General features: G+C 35.6%; 1 protein-coding gene across 5 annotated transcripts in view; it reads right to left on the bottom strand.

The window, feature by feature from the left end:
• Positions 1 to 21,922, bottom strand: part of LRBA (LPS responsive beige-like anchor protein) — a 409,424-nt gene that overhangs the window by 347,396 nt on the left and 40,106 nt on the right. For all 5 annotated transcript variants that reach the window (XM_071807989.1, XM_071807991.1, XM_071807990.1 and 2 more), the window contains exons 4-19: positions 20,884 to 20,979; positions 18,673 to 18,794; positions 18,442 to 18,568; positions 16,746 to 16,865; positions 16,311 to 16,457; positions 15,290 to 15,487; positions 14,418 to 14,551; positions 13,014 to 13,122; positions 12,752 to 12,904; positions 11,585 to 11,753; positions 9,573 to 9,652; positions 8,007 to 8,069; positions 6,374 to 6,471; positions 2,999 to 3,091; positions 1,639 to 1,747; positions 1,101 to 1,182 (exon numbers count right to left, since the gene is read on the bottom strand). In XM_071807989.1, coding sequence (XP_071664090.1) covers positions 1,101 to 1,182; positions 1,639 to 1,747; positions 2,999 to 3,091; positions 6,374 to 6,471; positions 8,007 to 8,069; positions 9,573 to 9,652; positions 11,585 to 11,753; positions 12,752 to 12,904; positions 13,014 to 13,122; positions 14,418 to 14,551; positions 15,290 to 15,487; positions 16,311 to 16,457; positions 16,746 to 16,865; positions 18,442 to 18,568; positions 18,673 to 18,794; positions 20,884 to 20,979 — 1,900 coding nt within the window. The remainder of the gene's footprint in view (positions 1 to 1,100; positions 1,183 to 1,638; positions 1,748 to 2,998; positions 3,092 to 6,373; positions 6,472 to 8,006; positions 8,070 to 9,572; positions 9,653 to 11,584; positions 11,754 to 12,751; positions 12,905 to 13,013; positions 13,123 to 14,417; positions 14,552 to 15,289; positions 15,488 to 16,310; positions 16,458 to 16,745; positions 16,866 to 18,441; positions 18,569 to 18,672; positions 18,795 to 20,883; positions 20,980 to 21,922) is intronic.

Below are 21,922 nucleotides of genomic sequence, written 5' to 3'. Positions count from 1 at the left end.
TTGGAGCAGAGGAACAGTCACTGTTGTTGTTACTTTAAAAAAAAACAAAAACATAACCTTTGTAAATAAATCAGGGTGCAATTTGAACAGTCACTGTGACAGTTTCAGTTCACCTTGTACAATGTCTTTAAAAAGAGAAAATCTCTTGTTTGATAATATTAGCACTGATCTTAAAAAGGTACTCTAGAAGTCACACTTCCTGTTAGACCTAGATAACTACAGGCTCATACCTCACACCACAAATAACCTGTATTAACCACAGGAATAACTGCCAACTTCAACTGTCTTAAGTAACAGAAATCTCTTCACATCTCTTGCTTCATGCAGATTTACCAGGAGGCAAATGGCATACTGCAGCTAGATTTCTGTATCTGCTTCACTTTCCTTTCTCTTTCCTCACTTCCCACATGAAGCAAAGTCACAACTATGACCTACAGTCAAACACAAAGCAGCTATAAAAGTTAAAAAAATCTGTCATTTCTCCAGGAAAAAAAAAACTAACTCCAGAAGCTCTCCCAAATCCATTGTACTAAATACAGAGCACATTAATAATGCACAGAATTCAGGAAATGATATCAGTATTTTCTCTTAGTTCAAAAGACAACTAAAGTTTCATATCAAGATATTTTCCATAAAGTAAGTTAACCAAAACAGTGAGTGGATACGTTTCTCCGACTTTCCATCTACCATTGTCATACTAAAGGTAATTTAACATGAAGGCTGTTTCCATATTTCAGGTAATTTAGTCTGACATCACTAAATAATGCAATCAGAATTGTGCTGGAACCTTAACATGTATCAAATCAAAGTATTCTGTGCATGCAAGTCTTGAAAAACCATTTCATAACATAAGTGCACAGTCAAAAAGGGTGAGTTATGAACTACATACACATTTAGATACATAAAACATCTTTCTAAAGTCTGTAGAGACATACTTCCTAAATAACTCCACCTAAACACACATTATCTTTCCTTTTGTGTGAAAGACAGTAAAACTGAGATCAGAATTAAGACTGGTGGATGCACTTAATTAACTTTCTCGTGGTTTTTTAGAGCCGACTTTTCTTTCAGCAATGATCAGAAATGTATATGGTGCTTACGAGGATTTTGTATCTTCACTGTTGAATCTGGGTCAGGATGTTGTTTATGTATCACTTGAGTGCAAATCTGTTCCGTCAGAATCTAGCAAGAAAGAAAAAGACGCCATATCAATGTTTATAAAGAGAACGTACTGAAAAACAGTTGGATACATCCTTCACACAGCACCACCATTATTTCACCATGGCTCTAACAATTATCCTAAAAACCCACTTGTTCTCTTTCTTGATAATTTTTTTCATCCTGTTCCTAAATCATCACAAGGCAAGATCATTGCTATAATAAAATTCCACATATATATGAGTGTCTGCTTGAGACACTCAGCTTACTCATTATCTAGAATTTTTCATAATGAGCATAACCAAGTTAAGGGGCTGGGGGGTGGAATCTAAAGTAGGGGGAAAAAAAAGCAGCACTCAGCTGCACCACACTAAGGTTTAATGTCATCTGGAACATATCAGCACAAATATGTAAGCAATTTTCTAACAATGTCTTACAAGTAATTAGGAAGATTGGATCCTAACTACAGTATATTACTACCTCAAACAGGACATTGTATGTGGTCATGGTGATTAAGTTTGTCTGAAGCATCAGCCTTTCAGCCAACAAAGAGAACAATCCATGTCCAAGCATGACTTCAGCTTTTCTCCTAAAATAGTACAGAAAGATAAAATAAACTTATTCAACTTGCTTTAGGAAAATAAAAAGTGTGCCCTCAATATACATGAAATCACTGGAAACATCTTTTCCTTTTTTTGTTCCTTAAGCCTTTCACTTATGGTTGAGAAAAAGGGCAAGTATACAAATCCTGAAAGGACAAGTCATTCACTGAAGACAGACACAAGACAGCTAACTTGTTTCCATAAACGTGGTCTACACATCCATGGGCCCAAAAAGCTGGAACACACCCTCAGGGATTTCTTTATAAACAAGAATATACAAGATTAACTTCATCCTCATTTCTCTCCAAAATATACTTTAACCATGGTCAGCAATCTCAATAGTTATCAACTACTGCAGTCAACTTGAGACATCTTAACTCTAGTTCTCAGTAAGTAACATCAGGCTCACTCTCACCCGTCTAACCCTTGCTACTGATTTCAGTGGAATTACAGAAAAAGACCACTTTAAAAAGCAAGCAGCCATATTGCAAATAAGTATTAAATGAACTTGGTAAGGAAATGATAACGCCTGGACACAAGTTGCCAATAACAATTCCACCAGAAATATATTAATGACAAATTGAAGGATACTTGAATCGTAGAATCATTTCAGTTGGAAGAAACCCTGAGGATCATCAAGTCCAACCATAACCTAACTCTAGCACTAAACCATGTCCCTAAGAACCTCATCTAAACACCTTTTAAAGACCTCCATGGATGGTGACTCCAGTGCCTGACAACCCTTTCTGCAAAGAATTTTTTCCCAATATCCAATCTAAACCTCCCCTGGTGCAATCTGAGGCCATTTCCTCTTGTCCTGTCACTTGCTACTTGGGAGAAGAGACCAACACTCTCCATGCTACAACCTCCTTTCGGGTAGTTGTAGACTCAGCCTCCTTTTCTCCAGGCTAAACAGCCCCAGTTCCCTCAGCTGCTTCTCATCAGACTTGTGCTCCAGGCCCCTTCACCAGCTTTGTCACCCTCCTCTGAACTCTCTCTAGTATTTCAATGTCCTCCTTACAAGGAGCCCAAAACTGAACACAAGATTCAAGGTGGGGCCTCACCGGTGCCAACTACAGTGGCACAATCACTTCTCTAGTCCTGCTGGCCACACTATTCGAGATACAAGCCAGAACACTGTTGGCCTTTTTGGTAGCTCCTATTCAGTGAAGTGTATTTACTGACTGCATGCATGTGTCACAACCTACCTCTTTGTCTTCTTTTTTGTGGGTACTTACTTTGGAGCGAGATGCTTTAAGAAATATCCCATCACTTTTAGAGCTTGCACCCTGATGCCTTCACTTTTTGATGCTAAAAGCTTGTAGACGACCCTAAGCGGAGAAAACACAAAGCTTCCTAACATAGTTGAAATACACAGCAGCTTTTGGAATGACAAACTAAATGCAGTGCACAGCAAATTCATTTGTGTCTGAGCCTAATTTAAAAGAATGACTACAAAAAACAACATGACATTTCTGTTAACTTTGTGATTTCATTACATTTAGAAATTTTAATCAAATTTAAATATCTCCCAAATAGCAATACATAAAACATACATACACTGTGAAAGGCTGCTGGAATTCCTATATTGGGAACTGTCTTAAGCTGATGTTTTATCCAAAAAAACTAAGCAAGTAATTGTTTTAGTATAAGTGTGGCTGAATAGGAAGAGCCATGTATGGAGCGTGATCTATTACTAGCGCTAATGTTTGATACCTGTGTGCACTGTTGCTTCCTCAGGAGAACAGAGGAAGACACCAACTCTTCTTATTTCACCCACCTTGATTTCTGCTCTTTACCTCCTTACAATTACCCTCTACACCTGCTTGTGATTTCTCCACTAAGTTTAAGCAGAAAGCCAAAAGGACCGAGGGGCACGTCTGTAACAAAGTACTAGACTTTGCTAGCTGAACAGTTCTAGCTGAATTTTTCACAAAAACAATGAGAGTGTAATAAACATAGCAGGGAAAGTGTCAATATAACTGATGAAAGTTTGGTAAATTAATAAACAATTGGAAGTATGGTCTTACAGTGGGAAATGTCCAGTGACCTTATCTACATATAAGGTTATATGTATACATATACATGACATTGCTGTAACACTGCACAGGTCTCATTACATGTATCTATGCCTTTCACTCCCCAAATAAAAAGAAATTGGACCAGTATTTAACCTTAACTTCTCAAACATTTATTTGCAGTACATGCTAACCACGTGTTCAGCCATGTTTAGGTGCTACTAAAGTCTTATTCAGATCTTATTAGAATCAGCTACTTTTACTAAATAAAGCTTAATCTTTTATTAAATCAGATTTGTTTACACAGTGAAAAATTCTAATATTGGCCTTCTGACAATGTGCAGAATAACAAACGCAACAGTGTTTGATCCTTGTGAATCTTCCATAAAAACATAAGACATCTACATGTATTCATCAGTCACATCTAATTTCATTCATTGCTCTTTTTAGACACTGAAGTACTTATCACCATGTCACTATCTGATTTTAGTTGGGCTACAGTTCATGGTATTGGACAGATATTTCCATTTGTGAAATACTATTTTGCTTATACCTACAGAGATTACTAAGCTCTCTCTGAAAAAAAAAAAAAAAAAAAAAAGAGGAAATATCAATTTCCTAATGCCCCATGAAACTATACTGGAACAGAATGCACAGTGTCCTACTCAGCCTTTATTGTGACTATTTTCTGTGTGATTTTTTGAGGAAATTTGTACCACCTTATTGCGGGGAAAAAAAGAAAGATTCTAGAGTCTTTCCAAAAGTATCTGATGTTACAATACTGCATTTTAGATCAGCCAGTTATCAAGAATTCAAAGGACTTATTCAAGTTTATAGGTCTTATCTACACATATTGAGCACTCCCCACTAGTTATCTATTCCTTTACTTTTACATACCTAAAAATATTACCCAGGACACCTAAACTAAGACAAAAATCTAGTTTTATACTAGAACTCAACTGAAATGCCAGAAGTGATTAAAAACCAGTTATCTGTGACAAATAGCTTATTCTGGAGAGAGCTGCGGCCACAGCAACTATAGAATCAAATGAACGTGCAAACCCACCATACAATGTTCATCCAAGCAATATGATCCATCTCTCTGCTTGTCTTAACAAAACAGTTCAAGAGTCACCTAATTGCACAGGAAAAATTATACCCTTACCCTTACTATTTCTTCCGTAGATTAGTTGCTTTTAAGATCTTAGTTATTAAAAGACACCACATACTTCTAAAACTTCGTAAAAATATTTTTAAATTTCAAGAACATGCTGTTTTAATTGGAAAAAGTAAACGGATCAATAAGCATACACAACATAACCACCCATTATGTGACCAGAGACAATACAGGAGCAAGGAATGTAACCAGTGTGACAGGAAATAAAAAAAAGGGATATCTCACTGTGGACTCACTATTCACACTGACTTGCCCATATACTAGTTAATAAAATAAGAAAATGTCTACTGCCAGTTGTTAAACAAAAAACAAACATATTGCATTGGAGACCCAACATGACATTCAAATACTTTATTATTTGGAGTTTTTATTAGTTTCCCATAGCATAATACATTACCATACAAATGAAGTTAAAGCTGAAGAGAATGGGTAAAAAAAAAAAAAAAAACAAAAACAAAAACAAACAAAAAAAAACCCCACAGCCTAGCACTAGAAGGGGAGAAAACAATTACGAGTATGCCTGAATGTTGTCTCTTGAGAAAGGGCAACTGAAAAAATATATGTATAAATAGGGGTTAACCAATAAGTGCAACCAAATGTATGAAATGAGACTCTACCTTTACACAGCAAAAGAATTACAACTCCACATACTCTTCTAGGAACAGTTCTTAACATTTGTTTGCCTGTTCCAATTTTTCCCCCACTATGTCCAGGCAGATTCATTTTAAATTAGAAAAGTTCATTAATGTGACCACCCTCTGTGAGCCATAACATAAAATCAGTCTCATAACTCAGTCTTTTTCTAGCAGATCTTCTTTTGTGTTTTTACTGTTAGTAGCATTTGCTACTCTCTCAGCTTTTCGCTCACAATGGTGTTAAACAATATTTTTCAGTTTGTTGGGAAAAAAAACAGATTGTGAACAATTCATACCACAAAGTGCTAAATTTCAACAAAAGCGTTCTTATCTGCAAAAGTCCCATAATGCTTTATATGTTTAAAAAAAAAAAAAGGAAAGCAAACTACCAAAGATCAGAAGAAATTAGAACTCATGTTTGTCAGCCACTTTCAGTTCTGAAAGACAGGTAGGAAGGGGAGGCTAAAGACTAAGTAAAGACTAAGTGCTAGTAGAAGACGACTTAACATCAATGTGTGGACTAACTCAAATTGATCAGTACACGTTTAAGTGTGACTGACAGCTTGGAAACATTAAAAAAAATACCACAGTGCCTCAGTGATAATAAATCCCACATCACCTCTTGTCAAAAAAACATCTGGACACAAAAATCTCCCAAGATGAGGAGTCTAAAATCACAACACATACACTGATGAGGACTTTCAGATTCCATGGGAATACCAGCAAGCAACAGTTTGGTCAAAATACTGTTTCCTTTTGCCCACTTGCAAAATCCAAACTTACTGTAATCCATTCCTCTGATCAAAAGCAGGGATCATAGAACTGGGATGTTCTGACATCAGAGCAACAAGCAACTGCAAGACATCCATTAGATTGTCATCCTGTTGAACAAAAGTTACAAATTTGAATTAAAAATGCATGTACACTAGAACATCATTTTGGTTAAAAGAATGACTATGAAATATTTAAAAATTATCTGGAGAGTAATAGTAAACCAAGGACCAAACCAATTAGGCCAGGATCAAAAGAGCTACAGATCTGGAAGGCAAGCGCAGGAGAAAATATTACCAAAAAACCCACTTTCTTTCTTAGAGTGAAGTGTGATACATCTGTATCCAGGATGTAACTCTTTGACAGGCAATGGACTATTGGACTGTGCTATTTTCTTCAACACACATGCTCATCTGTTTGCATGTGTATTTGCCCCTCTTTTACTGCACAGGAGCTAGAAATAAACTGCTGCACATTTTCTGGGTCACAGGGTGGTGTTTAATGCAAAATCTCTAACAAATGTCCATCCCAGGAAAAAAAAAAATACCACCACCTGCCACAGGCAATATTTTAAATGGGTAATTCAAGCTGCTCAGTGTATTTTTTCATTCTATTGGTATAAAACACTCTAAACTAGTTTATTAATTTGTTCCAAGTTAATTTTAACTACAAATAACCTAAAAAGTAGAAAACCACTCTTCTCATTCTTTGTGGTATTTAAATGAAAGCTTATTTAAAAGAAAAAACAAACCAACCCCATCACTTTTCAAAATACAAACCATGCTAAGATAGTTATAATATTACCTCCTCATCTGAAGGCTATAAAAAGCTCCTACTTACATATTACCAATAGTCTTTTTTTTTTTACATCTTCATATAAAGCAGAATGACTTAAATTGCTTGACCATGGTATTAGCAAGTAGTAGTAACCAGTACAGAGAACAAAAGAAAAATATAGGTATAAACAAAGAAAGAAAATAATCCATACTGCTTGAAGTTCAATTAATTCCTTATTTTACCCATTTCAAGCACCCTTACAGAGATGAGAGGAGTTAGATTTATGTCCCCATTTCCCTTGTCTTTGATGTTGCATCTGGCATAAAGTGCCTTTTCCTGGTGCTAAAATATGAAGATGCAGATGCATCAGTGGTAACCAACATTTTCTCCCAATTAAGTTTATATGCTTCTCTTAGATGCCATTAACATGCATCTTTATTTTTTAATGCATGTTTTCAATTTTATTGCTTTATTTAAAAAGCAAAATAAAAAGGAGAGAAAAATAAAACAAAAAAAATTACTTAGGCAGCATAAAATAAGGTTTTGTCTTCTTTTTTTTTTTTTTAAGTCAGTCTCACCATCTGTTTCTCTGCTTGGTAAATCAGTTTGCAGAACAACACAAGAAACCATTTTGACTTAGTGGCTTAATGAACTTCAATCTAACATTGAACATAGTGCTTAAATCACTGCAAGAATATTGGCAATTCAGCACACTACACTAAGGAGTTGGACAGTGTTTGCTGCTTCCTCTACAGAGCCACCTTGTGGCATAAAAAAGGCAGCAGTTGAAAATATTCAAGTATTTGGTGGTCACAAACAGCAGTAGCACCTCTGTCCCCCCACATACCCCCCCCAAATTAAAAATTACCTCATGTATAGTGAGCAGGTAATTGAGGATAGCCTGCAATTCATCTTCTTTTATTCCATAGTCCTTTAAAAACAATCAGGTTTTAAATATCATCTTTCAAGTACAAAAGTACTGTTCACAAAACACATTATTACAAGCCATGGTTATATACAGAGGAAGTCCTACAAGGCAATTTTTTTTCCCTTGGTATTATAATAGCTTCATGGATAGAAAGTAGCTTTTTGCCTGCCCCAAAAATACCCATTGTAGGTTGTAAAAGTGCACCAAGATGACTCCAATACAGACATAAAAATAGGCTAGATAGTAATATAGTACATAAAATTGCTAGAATAACACATGTTAATTGAAACAGATAATTTTATCTGAGAGCTAGGCACTAAAGTTGGTAAAAAGGATTCAGAAGTAGATCGGGATGTTTAATTATAAGCCTGTTAGCTATGCTTATAGCTAAGTTCACTTCTTATTTTCCACTACAGAATCCTATTTTCAGTTGCTATCAACTTTGCAGAAATTTAAATAATTTATGGCATCTATGTCAGGAATATGCCTTGAGCTCTATTTGATGAAAATAAAAACCAACAGTTTGTAAGAGCAGGATGAGGGAATGGAAAAGCAGGCTTCTTTATTTCTAGGACTTTTATTTCTTAAAGCAAGTCTCTTAGTTTCTCAAAAAGATTTTGCACTGCCGCATACAAACAGAAAGTTTGTGGAAGAATCAACCTGTTATGATGGACATCCTTTTTACGGTCCTTGCAAAACTCTATCCAAAACTGTCCAAGTTACAACTCCCTGATAAGAAATTTTTTTAAAAATATGTAAAAATGAAGCTAACATTTAATGCAAGTCTTTTAGAGCTTGATAGTTAAATTGTCCCTGATACTTCAATCACAGAACACTAAATCTAAAGAAAGAATATGAGAGTCAAGAGCAGAACTTTCCTGAGTTATTCCTCCATAGTACTGGGGATAAGGGTGGGAGCACAGAGGACATAATGGTCCGTTAGCAACAGCAAGGAAGAGGGGGAAAGGGAGCTACCTTCAAACAAATAAAAGACAGTCTACAGAAGAGCAAGGAGATCAAAGTTGGCAATAGGAAATGGTTAAGAAGAGTCTACAAGCAGTAGAAATGCTGAATTTCAATATTCCTCTAATGTCTAACAAACAGTTGTGAAACTTATTTCAGTGCTTCTCATCCTCCTCTGTCCCACGGGCTCACAGTACATAATGTCATATGTTGATATTCAGTCTTTAATAACTTTTCCTGATGCAGGTGATACTGTTCTTGTCAAACACAAAATATGGAATCAAATATTTATTTCCCCAGTAGTAAAGATTTCTAATTTAAGGATTTAACAGCTCCACTTTTGACAAAAACAGCTTAAAATGGAGAAAAACGCATCTTTAGTATTGCTCTCTGCAGCAAGAGTAACAAAAAGATGCACCTTACGTGGTATTTCTATTTACTTATTTGTTTATAAAATTCAACATACTTAGAAATGCTACATTAAAGTACATTCCTCTAGGAAAGGAAACTTAGATATCCTATCATAATTTGAAGTTATCCTACCTTCATCACTAGCTGTTTAATGAACATTAACAAGAATGCTCGCAGAGATAAAACTTCTTTTTGAGTAGGCCGTGGCCCATCTACAAAAGAAGAAAAGTATTATTGGTGTAAGAAATGCAAATTAACAGTTGTTATTAGCATTGCATGCATCTTTCACATAAAGAAAAAAGGCATTTTCTGGGTGAAGAGGGCACAATTCTAAGTGAAGTTATCTTTCCTCCACTTCAGACTACAAAATAGTAATGCATTTTTGTCACTATTCTTTCACAAAATGCCCCAACAGTGAGGTGCTACTAAGGCATTTATTAAATTGGGTTTTCTAAAGCCCTCTAAATTCTCTTCACAACTTTGCCACTTGCTTGCAGTGAATCAGCTTCATGCAAGGGATAAGACTGGTCTAAGAACTTTCTGTCAGGATTTCCGGATTTCAAATTTTTAAGGAAGAACTGCAAGCCATTATTACACACTGGCTATATGCACCAAAAAAATCTTGCAATGCTATATATAAAGATTACCTTAAAAGCCAAAGACTTTATTTGCTAACACAAAGTCAAAAGGCCTTGCCATTCCTGTGTAAAACAGACTTCCACTGAAACATTTAAAATACTCTGAGCAGTTAAAAACACCGAGCAGTTCCCAGGAGAGGCAGGGTTAAAAAAAACAGGTGCAAGCAAATGTCAGAGCGAAGTAAAAGCTTTCATACAGAAAGCAAGTGAACTGTTGTAAAACCTATCCCTAGAAATGTATTTACATTTGCTCATAGGTTCACAGTTCTTATAATCTTAATCACCAGTGAAAAGCAAATCAACCAGCAAATGCAAGTGATCATACAAGTCTGGTTTTATACAGTATAGGCTCACAGGTGTATTTCGTTTAAGAACAGCCATTTTCAATACAGGCCAGTTTAGTTAAAACGAGCAATTAAACTGTAAGACTATCCTACACATACAGTTGCCTCGAGCTCAATCAATTGCTTCAGAAACTAATTGAGTAAACCCATGCCTTCACTAAAAAGAAGCAAGAAAATACACACCCTTTGCTCCTTACAGGATGCAAAATACTACGAAACAATCTCTGCAACTGCCTAACAGGAAGGTTTGGTCATTTTGGTGACTGTAAGTTGTACGCATCTAAGGAGCGTTCACTCCCAGTACGTCTAGCTCTCTCTTATCACCTGCTTCTCCTTCAAATTCTGAAGCCTTTCTTCAGTACAGGAAAGAATAAAGATATAAGTTATTCTCTCTCTGCCAAGGGCTGTGTGCCCAACCCCATGAAACATAGGATAACAATCAGGAGAATTCTAAAGTCATTCCTCCAAAAAGCATTAATTCCCTTATCTGTGCCAGTTCCATCTGCACGTGTTTGTGTTATGCTGGTGCACACCTCACTTCTCCCAGCTCTTTTTATAATACTAGATTTCCCAGTTACGTAGCTATTCTCTTTGCTTTTTTCTTAGGATCAGTATTCTTGTTCTGTGTTCCCTGTCAATGATAAGCACTAAACACTTGTTCTAAATTTTTTATAACTTTTTCACCATGAATTTCTGTCTGAATTAAGTATGATTATTAAGCAATTTCCCAACAAATTTCCATGCCTACACCGGTCAGATAGACTCAGTATGCCTGTTTTCAGCTATATTGCCATTATCAATACATACAACAAGTACTTAAAAAATGCCCAGTACTTGAACAAGCTCCACAAAGAGACAATATTCCCAGGCACAGCTCTACACTTTGAAAACTCTACCATCTCTCTGATCAGTTCTGTCTAGTATTAATTCATGCAGGTCTTCGGTGACAGAGGGTAAGACTTCTAAAAAAACCTTCCATTACTTTCTGAAAAAGAGCTGTCAAGAATATCCTATGGGCAAAAGAACACTGCTAGAATTGTCACAGTGAACCCACTCCATTAAAATAATAGTCTTCTTAGAATATTTACAGTTCTATTCTATACATTATATACATTTTTTTTGAAACAAACATCAGCTTATGAGAGTGGAATTGAATACCTACCTATGCCCTTGGGAGTTATACCACTGCGATCCTGAGGATTTACTACCCAGTAATAATACTTCAGGGTATGCATGACCAAAAGAACTGTCCCAACTCGCCGGATGGCACCATATATATTTACAGTGCCAATGAACTCAGCAGACAGGTAAGTGTACAGGATCAGCTGAACCTACAACACCCAATCGGGAGATCAAAAATCATGACAATAAAATTGCAGCACATCAGACAATCACATTCTTAAATTTCACCTATTAAAATTTCTTAAAGAAGTAGATTTTCTCTGCATGGCTCAGTCACAAAGCTCTTAAAACCTTTGCAAACTGATGAAAAATTTAATTCTATTTCTAAAACTATAGAATGCTGTAGGGTTTTTTTAAGCTGGTCCACATTCATAGGAGCATGAAAGCATGGTATTCACACCATCACAGATACAGCTGAGATTGGAAGGCAGCTCTGGACATCATCTAGTCCAACCTCTCTGTTCAGAACAGAGTCACACAGGAAGAATCTCTTTAGTATAGAAAGGTGCGTATTTATTATAGGCTTAAGCATTATACACTTAAATATTTACATGTCGTCTTTCCCATTTTCTTCTAATAATAACTCAAGTAATTCTTAATAATTTAATTTAGTTGTACCAAACAAATATGTTGTGATTACTTCCACAGTAGCACTGTTAGTGCTTTCTCAGTTTTTTAAGTGCAAACCAAACCGTTATGGAGGGGATAAAAAAAAATGGTTAAAAAAAAAAATAATAAAAAACCGCACACACACCACAAACACCACCACTCTTCTGAAGGGAATATGTCAATTTAAATGAAGATTTTAAAACTGATCCCCACAACGATTTCTCTTTGAAATTGCTGGGTTTTTACCAACTAACACATCCAAAATGCCTTCTCAATCTACAATTCTGACTAGGTCAGAGACTCCAGAAGTCACTCCCAACTCTGCTCTTCAGAATGCTGCAGGTTTCCAAACTCCCTGAAAATCTTGGGAGTCTGCAAAACTTGACAGCTACATACAGAAAGAGAAGTCTGCAAACAGTTCTTGTATGATTTCTGCTGGGGAGCCAGGACCTAAAATTCTTCGAGTCCAGGTTTAGTCATGACATTGACAAATCATCACATCATAAGACAAATTATTCATAAGAATAAGCAATTTTACCTTTGCTGGGATATGAATCCATATTGCAGGATTAAGGAGAACATGATCACACAGCTGCTTCAGCAACGGCACCCCATTGGGTAAGTTGCTCAGGTATTTTGAAAAGGCAAGGCAAAGTTCTAGTACAGCTCGAGTAACATGGGCTTTGGAAGACTGTAAAAGAAGATCTGCTTAAGCAAGAGCCATGCAGTAATCTAGAAAAAAATATTTCTCTCAAAAAAATTCAATATTCATGTAAGGCATCAAGAAAGATTTGCTTTACCTTTTCCAGGCTATATCCTATCACAAGGAAGCCCTTGCAGGCAAGCATCTGTTCTTGCATAGCAATGGAGTTCTTCAACAACTCCATGATGAAAGCCAGTAAAGTGGAACTGAAAAATATGATAAGAATTAGTAAAGAAAAATGTTCCAAAGGGTTACAATGAGACAGAAAGTATTTCCAAATTAACTAGCAGTATAAACACAGCCCAGGGTTATTTTTAATGTATTATATAAATTCTCAGATCAGAATTTTTAAAACAAAAAGATTAGATTTTGAAAACTCTAACTTCTTGGTTTTAATTAATGCATTTCTAACTTGAAATTCTGGAATCTAAGATAATCATACAATAGGAAAATTCTTCTAAAAATATGATCTTGCAGAAAGGCAACAGTTAAGCCTATACTTCTCCCTCCGTCACATTTCACTTACTAACTTCTGCAAGACCAGTAACAAATGCCATTCCACTTCCTACTGCTTTAAGATGAGTAGGTTTTAGAAATATTGATCTAGATGCACCTTTACTATAGGTTCAAGCTAATTCAACTCTGTGTTGCTGCCAGTGGGAATGTTCATGCCCCTCCACTGTGTCACAGTATCAGTGCCTGTGAATCAAGAGCTTAGCCACCTGAAAACCCCTCTATTGTTGGGCCAGTTTGCAACTGAATCAAATCTCTGATTTATCATATAGATGTCCAATTCTGAGCCAGTTCAACAGAGGCCAGGAATGTATAAATGGGCTGAAGGAACATCATGACCACCCCTTCTTTAAATAGCCATGAAACTACAGTTGCAATGAAACAGAGCAAATGGTGCCAGGATTCTAAAAAGCAATCCCTTTGCTATTAATGCTACTCTTTAACTTGAGAGCTCCACTAGTGTCTGTGCCTGGATGTTCAGAAGTTAGATTAGGCTGAAATCAGTAGGAAAAGTCTGGCACTAACACTGAGTAGTAGAGGAAAAAAGCACAACAGTTTTAAACTAATATAGGTTTTGACACTTAAAGCCCTATCTTACGTCTGAAGGTTAAAAAAAAATAATTCCAAGGAATGACTTCATGGCGCTAAAAAATGCATCCTTCCTGGAATTTCTCTTGAAGGCCTCCCCACTGCATTTTCTCCATGACAAGAACAAGCTCAAGAGAATTCTTTGTAATTCTATTACACAAAATATTGTGAATTCAAAAAATATATGTACATTTTGATTCTGTGTGAACTTTCATAGAAAATTTGGTACAAATAAACACTCCACTTTGAGGTCCTGCCTGTAATATGGCCACCCTTTTTGTTGTTAGACATAATTCATTGTTGCATAAGAGAATTTAAATTACTACATCACTTAATAAAACAAGAAGTCATTTCCTTTACTTAAAAAGAAACACAATACAACATAAGTACATGCACTCACCAAACAGTTGTGTCAATGTGGTCTGATGAATACTGCCTATAGTCTAACTGTGCGAAGAGAGGAAAAAGTACCTGCACTCCTCCAATCGAGTGCAGGGCACTTTGGATAGAATGCGTTAAGACTGCTTTCACATCCTGACAAAGAAAAATTAAGAAATATTGAAATATCCTTCAGAAACTGTTAAAGTTGGTTAGAAATAGTCAGAGATTTCTTCAATATTAGAATTGTTTTGTGATCAAATAAAAAGAAACAGCAAGAAGTACAAACTGGCTGATACAGCCACACTAACTGCTCAGTCTGGCTGACCAGCAGTAGCTTTAGATTCAGTCTACAGTGAAGATCCTGAGATGAATATACAGGAGTTGGTCTGGAAACTCTAAACCAAGCCTTTAGTAATACAGAATCTCCAGAACACACGAAAAGCTTCTGACAAATCAAAATACTAAAGTGCTCAAAGCATAGGGAAGAAAAGGCTATTATATATCAATAGGGCAAAGGACTGGAGTTGGGTAATATCTGTAGGGGGGTGAATGTATGTCAGAAGTGAGGAAGAAGGATTTTTGAAAAGCTAACACAATCTTTGCAATATTGACATTCGTAAGGTTGTAACTTCTAGAAAAGTTTTTTGTTGTTTTTTTTTTGTTGTTGTTGTTGTTTTTTAAATTTTTTTCCTTTTTTTTTTTTTTTTTCACCTTATGATTCCTGTGCATCCACATTAATTGAAAAAACAAGGGAGGTAATAGCGGGGACAACCCAAAGAATCAGACCTATCAGCAGCTCCCTATCTTGTCCAAATCCTTATAAAACTTGATATTTAGGTTTTCAAACAGAAATCTTTTGTACCCTCCAAATTTATGAAAATGTTGATATACCTGCAGCATGAGGGCATGTGGTGAATGAACAAAAATAGAAGGATTATCCTTAGGTGATGACTCCAGACACAGCTGTGCATCTGTAGCTCTTGGATTGTACATAAAAGCAATAGCACTGGATAGTTTGCCATCATATAGCAACAATTTGTGATGTTCAGCAAGGAAGAGATCACTTTCTGCCTTGAATTTGAATGTTCCCTGGATTAGGAATCAGGGTTGAGGAAGGAAGGAAAAAAAAATAGGTTACATGCATTGAGAATACAGTTCAGAACACAACTATTGCCAGAAAATGACTAAAACATTGCTTCTTAAATCTAGGAATATTTCAGAAATATTGACTCAGTTAATTTTACAGAATTGGAACTGCAGAATTTCTTTTTTGACCCCTCAAGAGTGACATTGCCAAAATGGTGGGTAATACAAAAGAAACACATCAGAATGACAGTCAACAATGCTCACTCAGAAGGAACTAATAATTGAGGAGCAGATAGACTAGGAACCATCTTTCTTAGCGTATGTTTGTACAGCTGCTAGGGAATAACAGTCTTCAGTTAGTGCCCCTCAGGCTATGACAAAACAAATAATAAATCACTGCAACAAAACTAATCCTCAGCACTGACTTCACGCATTAAAAATCTGATGAGCACAATCAACTATAAAGCTATATATCCAAACAAATACATAATTATTGATTTAAAATTTCAGCCTCAATGAAAAAGTGAACCTAGCTGGAGATAACAGTGGTGTTCTCTCTCTCCCAATCACAAACAGGGGAATTTTGAGAAGCAAACAGGACCAAAAAAAAATTTTTTTAAGAAATTAAATAATTGAATTAATGTTTACTTGTAGTTTGTGAGGCAATACCTAGTCTTACAGAAGAACCATGGAAGAGTTTCATAAAAAATTACACAGTAAAAACATTTTTAGAAGGACATAGAAGTGTCACAACATTCTTAAAACACACCATAAAGAGTCTTATTAGAATGAACCTTTGGAAACTTTACAGTTAATTCTAAGATACCTTATAACCCAGACCAAGCTGATAAATGGCAAAGATCTGAGCAGCATTGAGTGCCTCACTAAAAAGGTAAACGGATGTCATTTGCCCACAAAACACTCGATTGGCATCTGCTGTTTCTGAAGAACCCAGGAAACATTTGTCAAATGTCTGAAAATAAAACAAGAGGGTTTAATCTAGGCTACACAAGTAAATTATGCAAAGAATATACATATTATCAGAGGAGCATTATTTTTAAACAAACAAGCATTTGAGGGTCTCAGCATAAAAATCTTCTAAGTTCTGATACGTAAAGTTGTGTCTATTCCTCCACCAATTTTTTTTTTTTTTTTTTTTAACATATAAAATGGGGAAGGCTTATTAATAAAGTTGTAAAAGACATCTATTTAATTCATCAAGATGATCAACTATAGGTATTGGTACACAGGGATTACTCACATCACTGGTGTTGACAAACCATGTTATTTCTCCATAAGATGCCAGTTCTCCATTCACGTAACATCGAAGTTCACTATTCTTCCAGCGGTTATAGATGTGCACTATAGTAACCATATACCACTAAATGATAAGAAAACAATTGATACAATTCTGTAGACACTTCAAGTAGCTTAAGCATTAAAGTGGGGCATAGCAGAACAAATTCAGCTATTTACATGAATCCAATTAAGATGGAAAGATTTCTTTTTTTAATTACAAAAGGTTAAGTAATTTGGTAAGTTTTCTTGCATACCTATGTTACAGAATAGTATGCCATTTAATAGAATCATAGAATGGTTTGGGTTTAAAGGAATCTTAAAGATGGTCTAGTTTCAACCTCTCTGCCATGGGCAGGGACACCTTCCACTAGACCAGGTTGCTGAAAGCACCATCCAACCTGTCCTTGAACACTCCCAGGGATGGGGCATCCACAGCTTCTCTGAGCAGCCTGTTCACCACCCTCATGAGGAAGAATTTCTTTTTTATATCTAATCTAAATCTCCTCTCTTTCAGTTTAAAGCTATTACCCTTGTCCTATTTTTTTCCACATAAAGTAGATACAGAAGCTTAAGAGATATTTATGGTATAGAACTCAAAACATCTTCATGGCAATGCTAAACTGAATTTACACTAAAACCACTGTGTAAATAAGGTCTAACTTGGGTAACTCTTAGCATGATTGACTACTGCAAATGTTGTCATCCCAAAGAGCAAGGATGGCTCCAGACTCTAAAGACTTTCAAAGGCTGTGCATCTCAAATTGTCACAAATAGAATCCATATTTACAGCAAGGGACAACTACTAATAAGAAATCCTGAGGAGGTCTGTTCTCCCACAATATGTTTACATCAGTTGCTCCAGAAACATTAGCGGAATATCTGACTGAAAAAGGAAACATTTTCAACATTGCGTAATGCTACGTAATAGGCAAGCAAGCCTTGAACATCAATAATAAAGTCAACTCATATTTTAATTCTTACATTAAAAAAAATTACATATAATGCAAGGAGACTATTTTCTGGAAAACCTGAATGAACAAGTAGTATAACATTTTTTCAAGAATCAATCTGTTGTTCTCCCAAGCTCTTACTAATGGTCCTGGTTTGATTAGGAAAATTAAGTGTGGGTTAGTAACCACACTTTATTAAAATAACACTGTATTTGTCCACATCAAGTAAGTAATGACATAAAGGGGTGTTTTAGAAAAACCCTTTAGGAAAATAAGAAGAGAATGCCTGGAGGTAGGAGAAAACACAGTATAAACACATAAGGAAAAAACCACAAGCCTTGTAACATTCAAGCTCTGTATTTGTACTGAGTTCTCAGAGAATGCACACAGGTCTCACAAATTCATAAAACTTTGGTAAATTGCATCTTCTAGTTTGTTCTTATACATTTCATAAGTAAAACTTAAAAGGAAAAAGAATCCAGAACACAAATCTGTTTTCTTCGTTCCAGTGTAAGTTATTCTACAGAAAGGCGAGCCTAAGCAGCAGTAACAACACTCCCTCAAGGCTACAATTTTAGAAGCAATTCCTACAAATACAACTCCTAGTTATACACAAGCATAACTCCTAGTTACACATCAATGTGTAAATACATGCACATCTCTGTAATTCATTACATCAGTTTGAAAGATTTTACTATCTTTACTCACCTTTTGTGGCTTGAAATCGAATTTTACACAATGCTGGAAACCTTTTCCTTTTGATTTTATGGATGTTACAATCAAGCAGCCTCCAACAAAGTGTGCAGAATAACCGAGTCCTTTGTTTGTTCGAAAACTAACAAATTAGAGCAAAATCAGCACATACACAGATGGAAACAGAAATCATTGAACAATTAAGAGAAACTGAGCATCAGAAATACTGTTTTACATAATACTCACCAATATAAGTAAGGCTTATCTTTATCCACATTGATATTATTTACAGGATCCAATCTTAGCCAAGTGTGGAAAGTAAATCCATTCTGGTAGGGCCACTTGGCTATAGGAGGTAAGGCAATAGCCTGAAGGAAGCAAAAAGATATTCATGTAGAAAGATCAAGATCACAATAATAAGAACATACAGCTTAAGATATACACTACAAATGTATACAGATGTACAGATACATACTACCAATGTGTACACTACAAGTGTGTACAGTTTCTCAGTCTATACTAAAAACAATCTGACCTAACCTCTATGCTTTTTTGTACTCCATCATTAAAATATTACATTAATCTAAATATTTAAAAACTGGACTTCATATCTCTAAGAATATTATTAATAGTAACATATACTCCAAAAATTAAATGCTTCAGTGGAAGCCTTACAGCATAAGCACTCAAAATGCAAATTCACATTGATTTGGTTTTGTGGTAACCTGACAGAATAATCAGATTTATAAACTTATTTTCATACAGTGCTGGCATTCAGGAAGAAAACTGACTATGAAAAAAAGCTGGCCACAAAAAAGAGAATCATACACATCCCACTTAACAGATTCTTTTCTCTATTTAAACTCACATCTATGTAGCTTTCCAGTTAGAATATGACAGACTTATAAACTTCCTTAAAGGAAAGGTATTAATTGCCACCAGCCAAAATCCTAATAACAAACACTGTGTTAATGTTAGTTTAAAAGCTCTTAAGTTATAAATTGTATGGTGGGGCCATTTGTTTCAAACAGTTGTGCTTTGTTATGTGGGTTTTTTGTTTGATTGTGTTTTGGTTTGTTTTGCTTTTTTTTTTTAACATTACTATCAACTTTCCACTATTTTGCTGCACAGATTTGCAATACTCCCGTAACCTCTGATCAAAGATTCTGTAAGGATGATCAATATCCAAAACCAAAAAACATCAAAGAACTTGAATGCCACCAGACTCCTCATTATATCCCCATGCTCCATTCAGCTATCCCTATCCAAACAAAACACTAAATCCTTCTCTATACCAATAACTATATAACTAATCAGTCTGCACGTCTTTGAGCCCAGCTTTCGGGAACTGGTAGCACTGTGATTTGGTTAAACTCACAATTGGTGTTGGAGAAATTACATCAAATACTTACTTTCCAACACTTAATTTAAAAATAAAGAATATTCACAGTGAGGTTAGTGACACACCACAATATCACATATGGTTCAAGCATTCAACACAATTATCAGAAGTTAAATCCAAACACAGCACACAAATAGCCAAAACACCTGTCTGTCTACTGCCAAGTTCTGTTGTATGTGATAAACATGCAAATGCAACGGTATTTTTCTAGTAGTTTGCGCTTTTCCGTCTCAAGTTTTCATTCCTAAAAAATACATTGTCATCAAGTTGGTCAAATTTAATCACCAAGGCAGAAAGGCAATGGGTTTATGTGAAAAAAACTGGAAAGAGTGATCTGATAAACCTTATTCTGAATTAAGCATGGAGTTTCAACATACTATTTCATCCTATGATTTTAGAAGCAAAATTGTTGATTTTTTAAAAAATTTCTACAGAAGATTCTGTGCAGCATTTGCCAACCAACTATTTAAATTCTTTTTCAGGTGACCACCACAGAAGTTAAAAATTAATCAAATAACCTAAACAATTATGAAAAGACTAGTCATTGATAAATTTAATGTTCTCTAAGTATTTGTCAACCTATACATGTCCAGAATACATATTTTCTCAGAGAATTCTTATAAACAATACATGTTATTCACATCATCTGATTATTAAAAGAACTAACAAATTGTAGAAGTATGGCCACTTTAGTTCAACACTTCCCATAGTTTCACTAGCAAAGGTTTCTAGATGCGAGGTGTTCTCACATATACTGGACACTAACACAAGCACCATTGGTATGAAAAATGGGAGATCTAACTAAAACAGTCTAAAAAAAACCCCCCAAAAGTCTCATTTATGTCTGTTCTTTATTTATTAGTATTCGTGCTTCCATTGCAACAATGCATGTTTATTATAAGCATGTTTTAGTCACAACACAGGTGTCAGAGAAAAAATTCTGTTGAAACTATGTCTATGACAATGGTAGATGAGACAAAAGAACACTACAAATTAAAATAACCAATGGTAGTAATAGAATAACAAACAAACAGAAACTTAAAATATCTACGTACTGCAGCACTTTTTCCTGGGAAGTTGAAGAAGGCATCAGGTCCATATTTCTGAGGCATGTGTTTTAACACAGACAATAACTTCCCAGCATGTGGTGGCTGCCAAAGAGAATTATTACACTTGTAAATAAATAAAACACACCTATACGAAAGAAAAGACTATATACACAATAAACAAATTTTGATACGTTTTAAAGCTTTGCACATGGTTGAGTAATACTCTGCTGAGACACTTAGCATTTTCAATAAACAACAAAGAGTCACACATCACACAGTAGGCACACTGAAATACAATTAACTGGGTAAGTAAATTAAGGACGTAAAGGCCACAACCACTTTCATCCAGCGTAAACTGAACTTATCCTGAATGCTGGTTCCTCCCTCTGTCTGTTCATTCCCATCAGTGTTACCGCTTGTGTGCATTTGCAGTGAGCTAAAGAAAACAAACTGATCCAGCTGAAAACTAACTTAGAAAACACAAAGGCAAACCAATTTTCAGTTACAGCAGGTTTGGATTGTAGCTGTGTGAAACCTGTGCCAGCACAAAGGAGATGGGGATTACCTAGCAAAACGGAGAGAGAGGACAGGGAAGACAGGACTGTTTTCATCAGGACTACAATCAAATACTAGATTAAAGTGTCTTTGGTTATATATATCCCTTCACAGAAGTCCACGCAGAAAGATTCAAGTCTTGAGGCCAATGTGGAGCCCCTAAATTGAGTGCTCTGTTAGTATGAATACTTAACACTTCCCCACCACCACCCTAATTCTCCATGTAATACTCAGCAACTATAAACTCCAAACCAAGTGCATGAGCTCACAACCACAGAAGTACTGCAAACAGTGGTCGTAGCAAAAGAACAATTTTGTGCGTCTTCTTTTACTCTATAACTTTCCTGTGGATATGTTCTTAAACTACAATTTTACACTTCTGATCTTTTCCTGAAAGTGCCTTTTTCCCCTTCTGTAAGCAGCCACCCTCTGAAAACTAAGCATGGTACGATATGTTACAAATATTTCAAATGTACCCACGTTATAGTCA

Source organism: Patagioenas fasciata, chromosome 4 (assembly GCF_037038585.1).
Source record: "Patagioenas fasciata isolate bPatFas1 chromosome 4, bPatFas1.hap1, whole genome shotgun sequence".
NCBI lineage: Eukaryota > Metazoa > Chordata > Aves > Columbiformes > Columbidae > Patagioenas > Patagioenas fasciata.
This window is presented reverse-complemented; position numbering and strand designations above follow the sequence as displayed.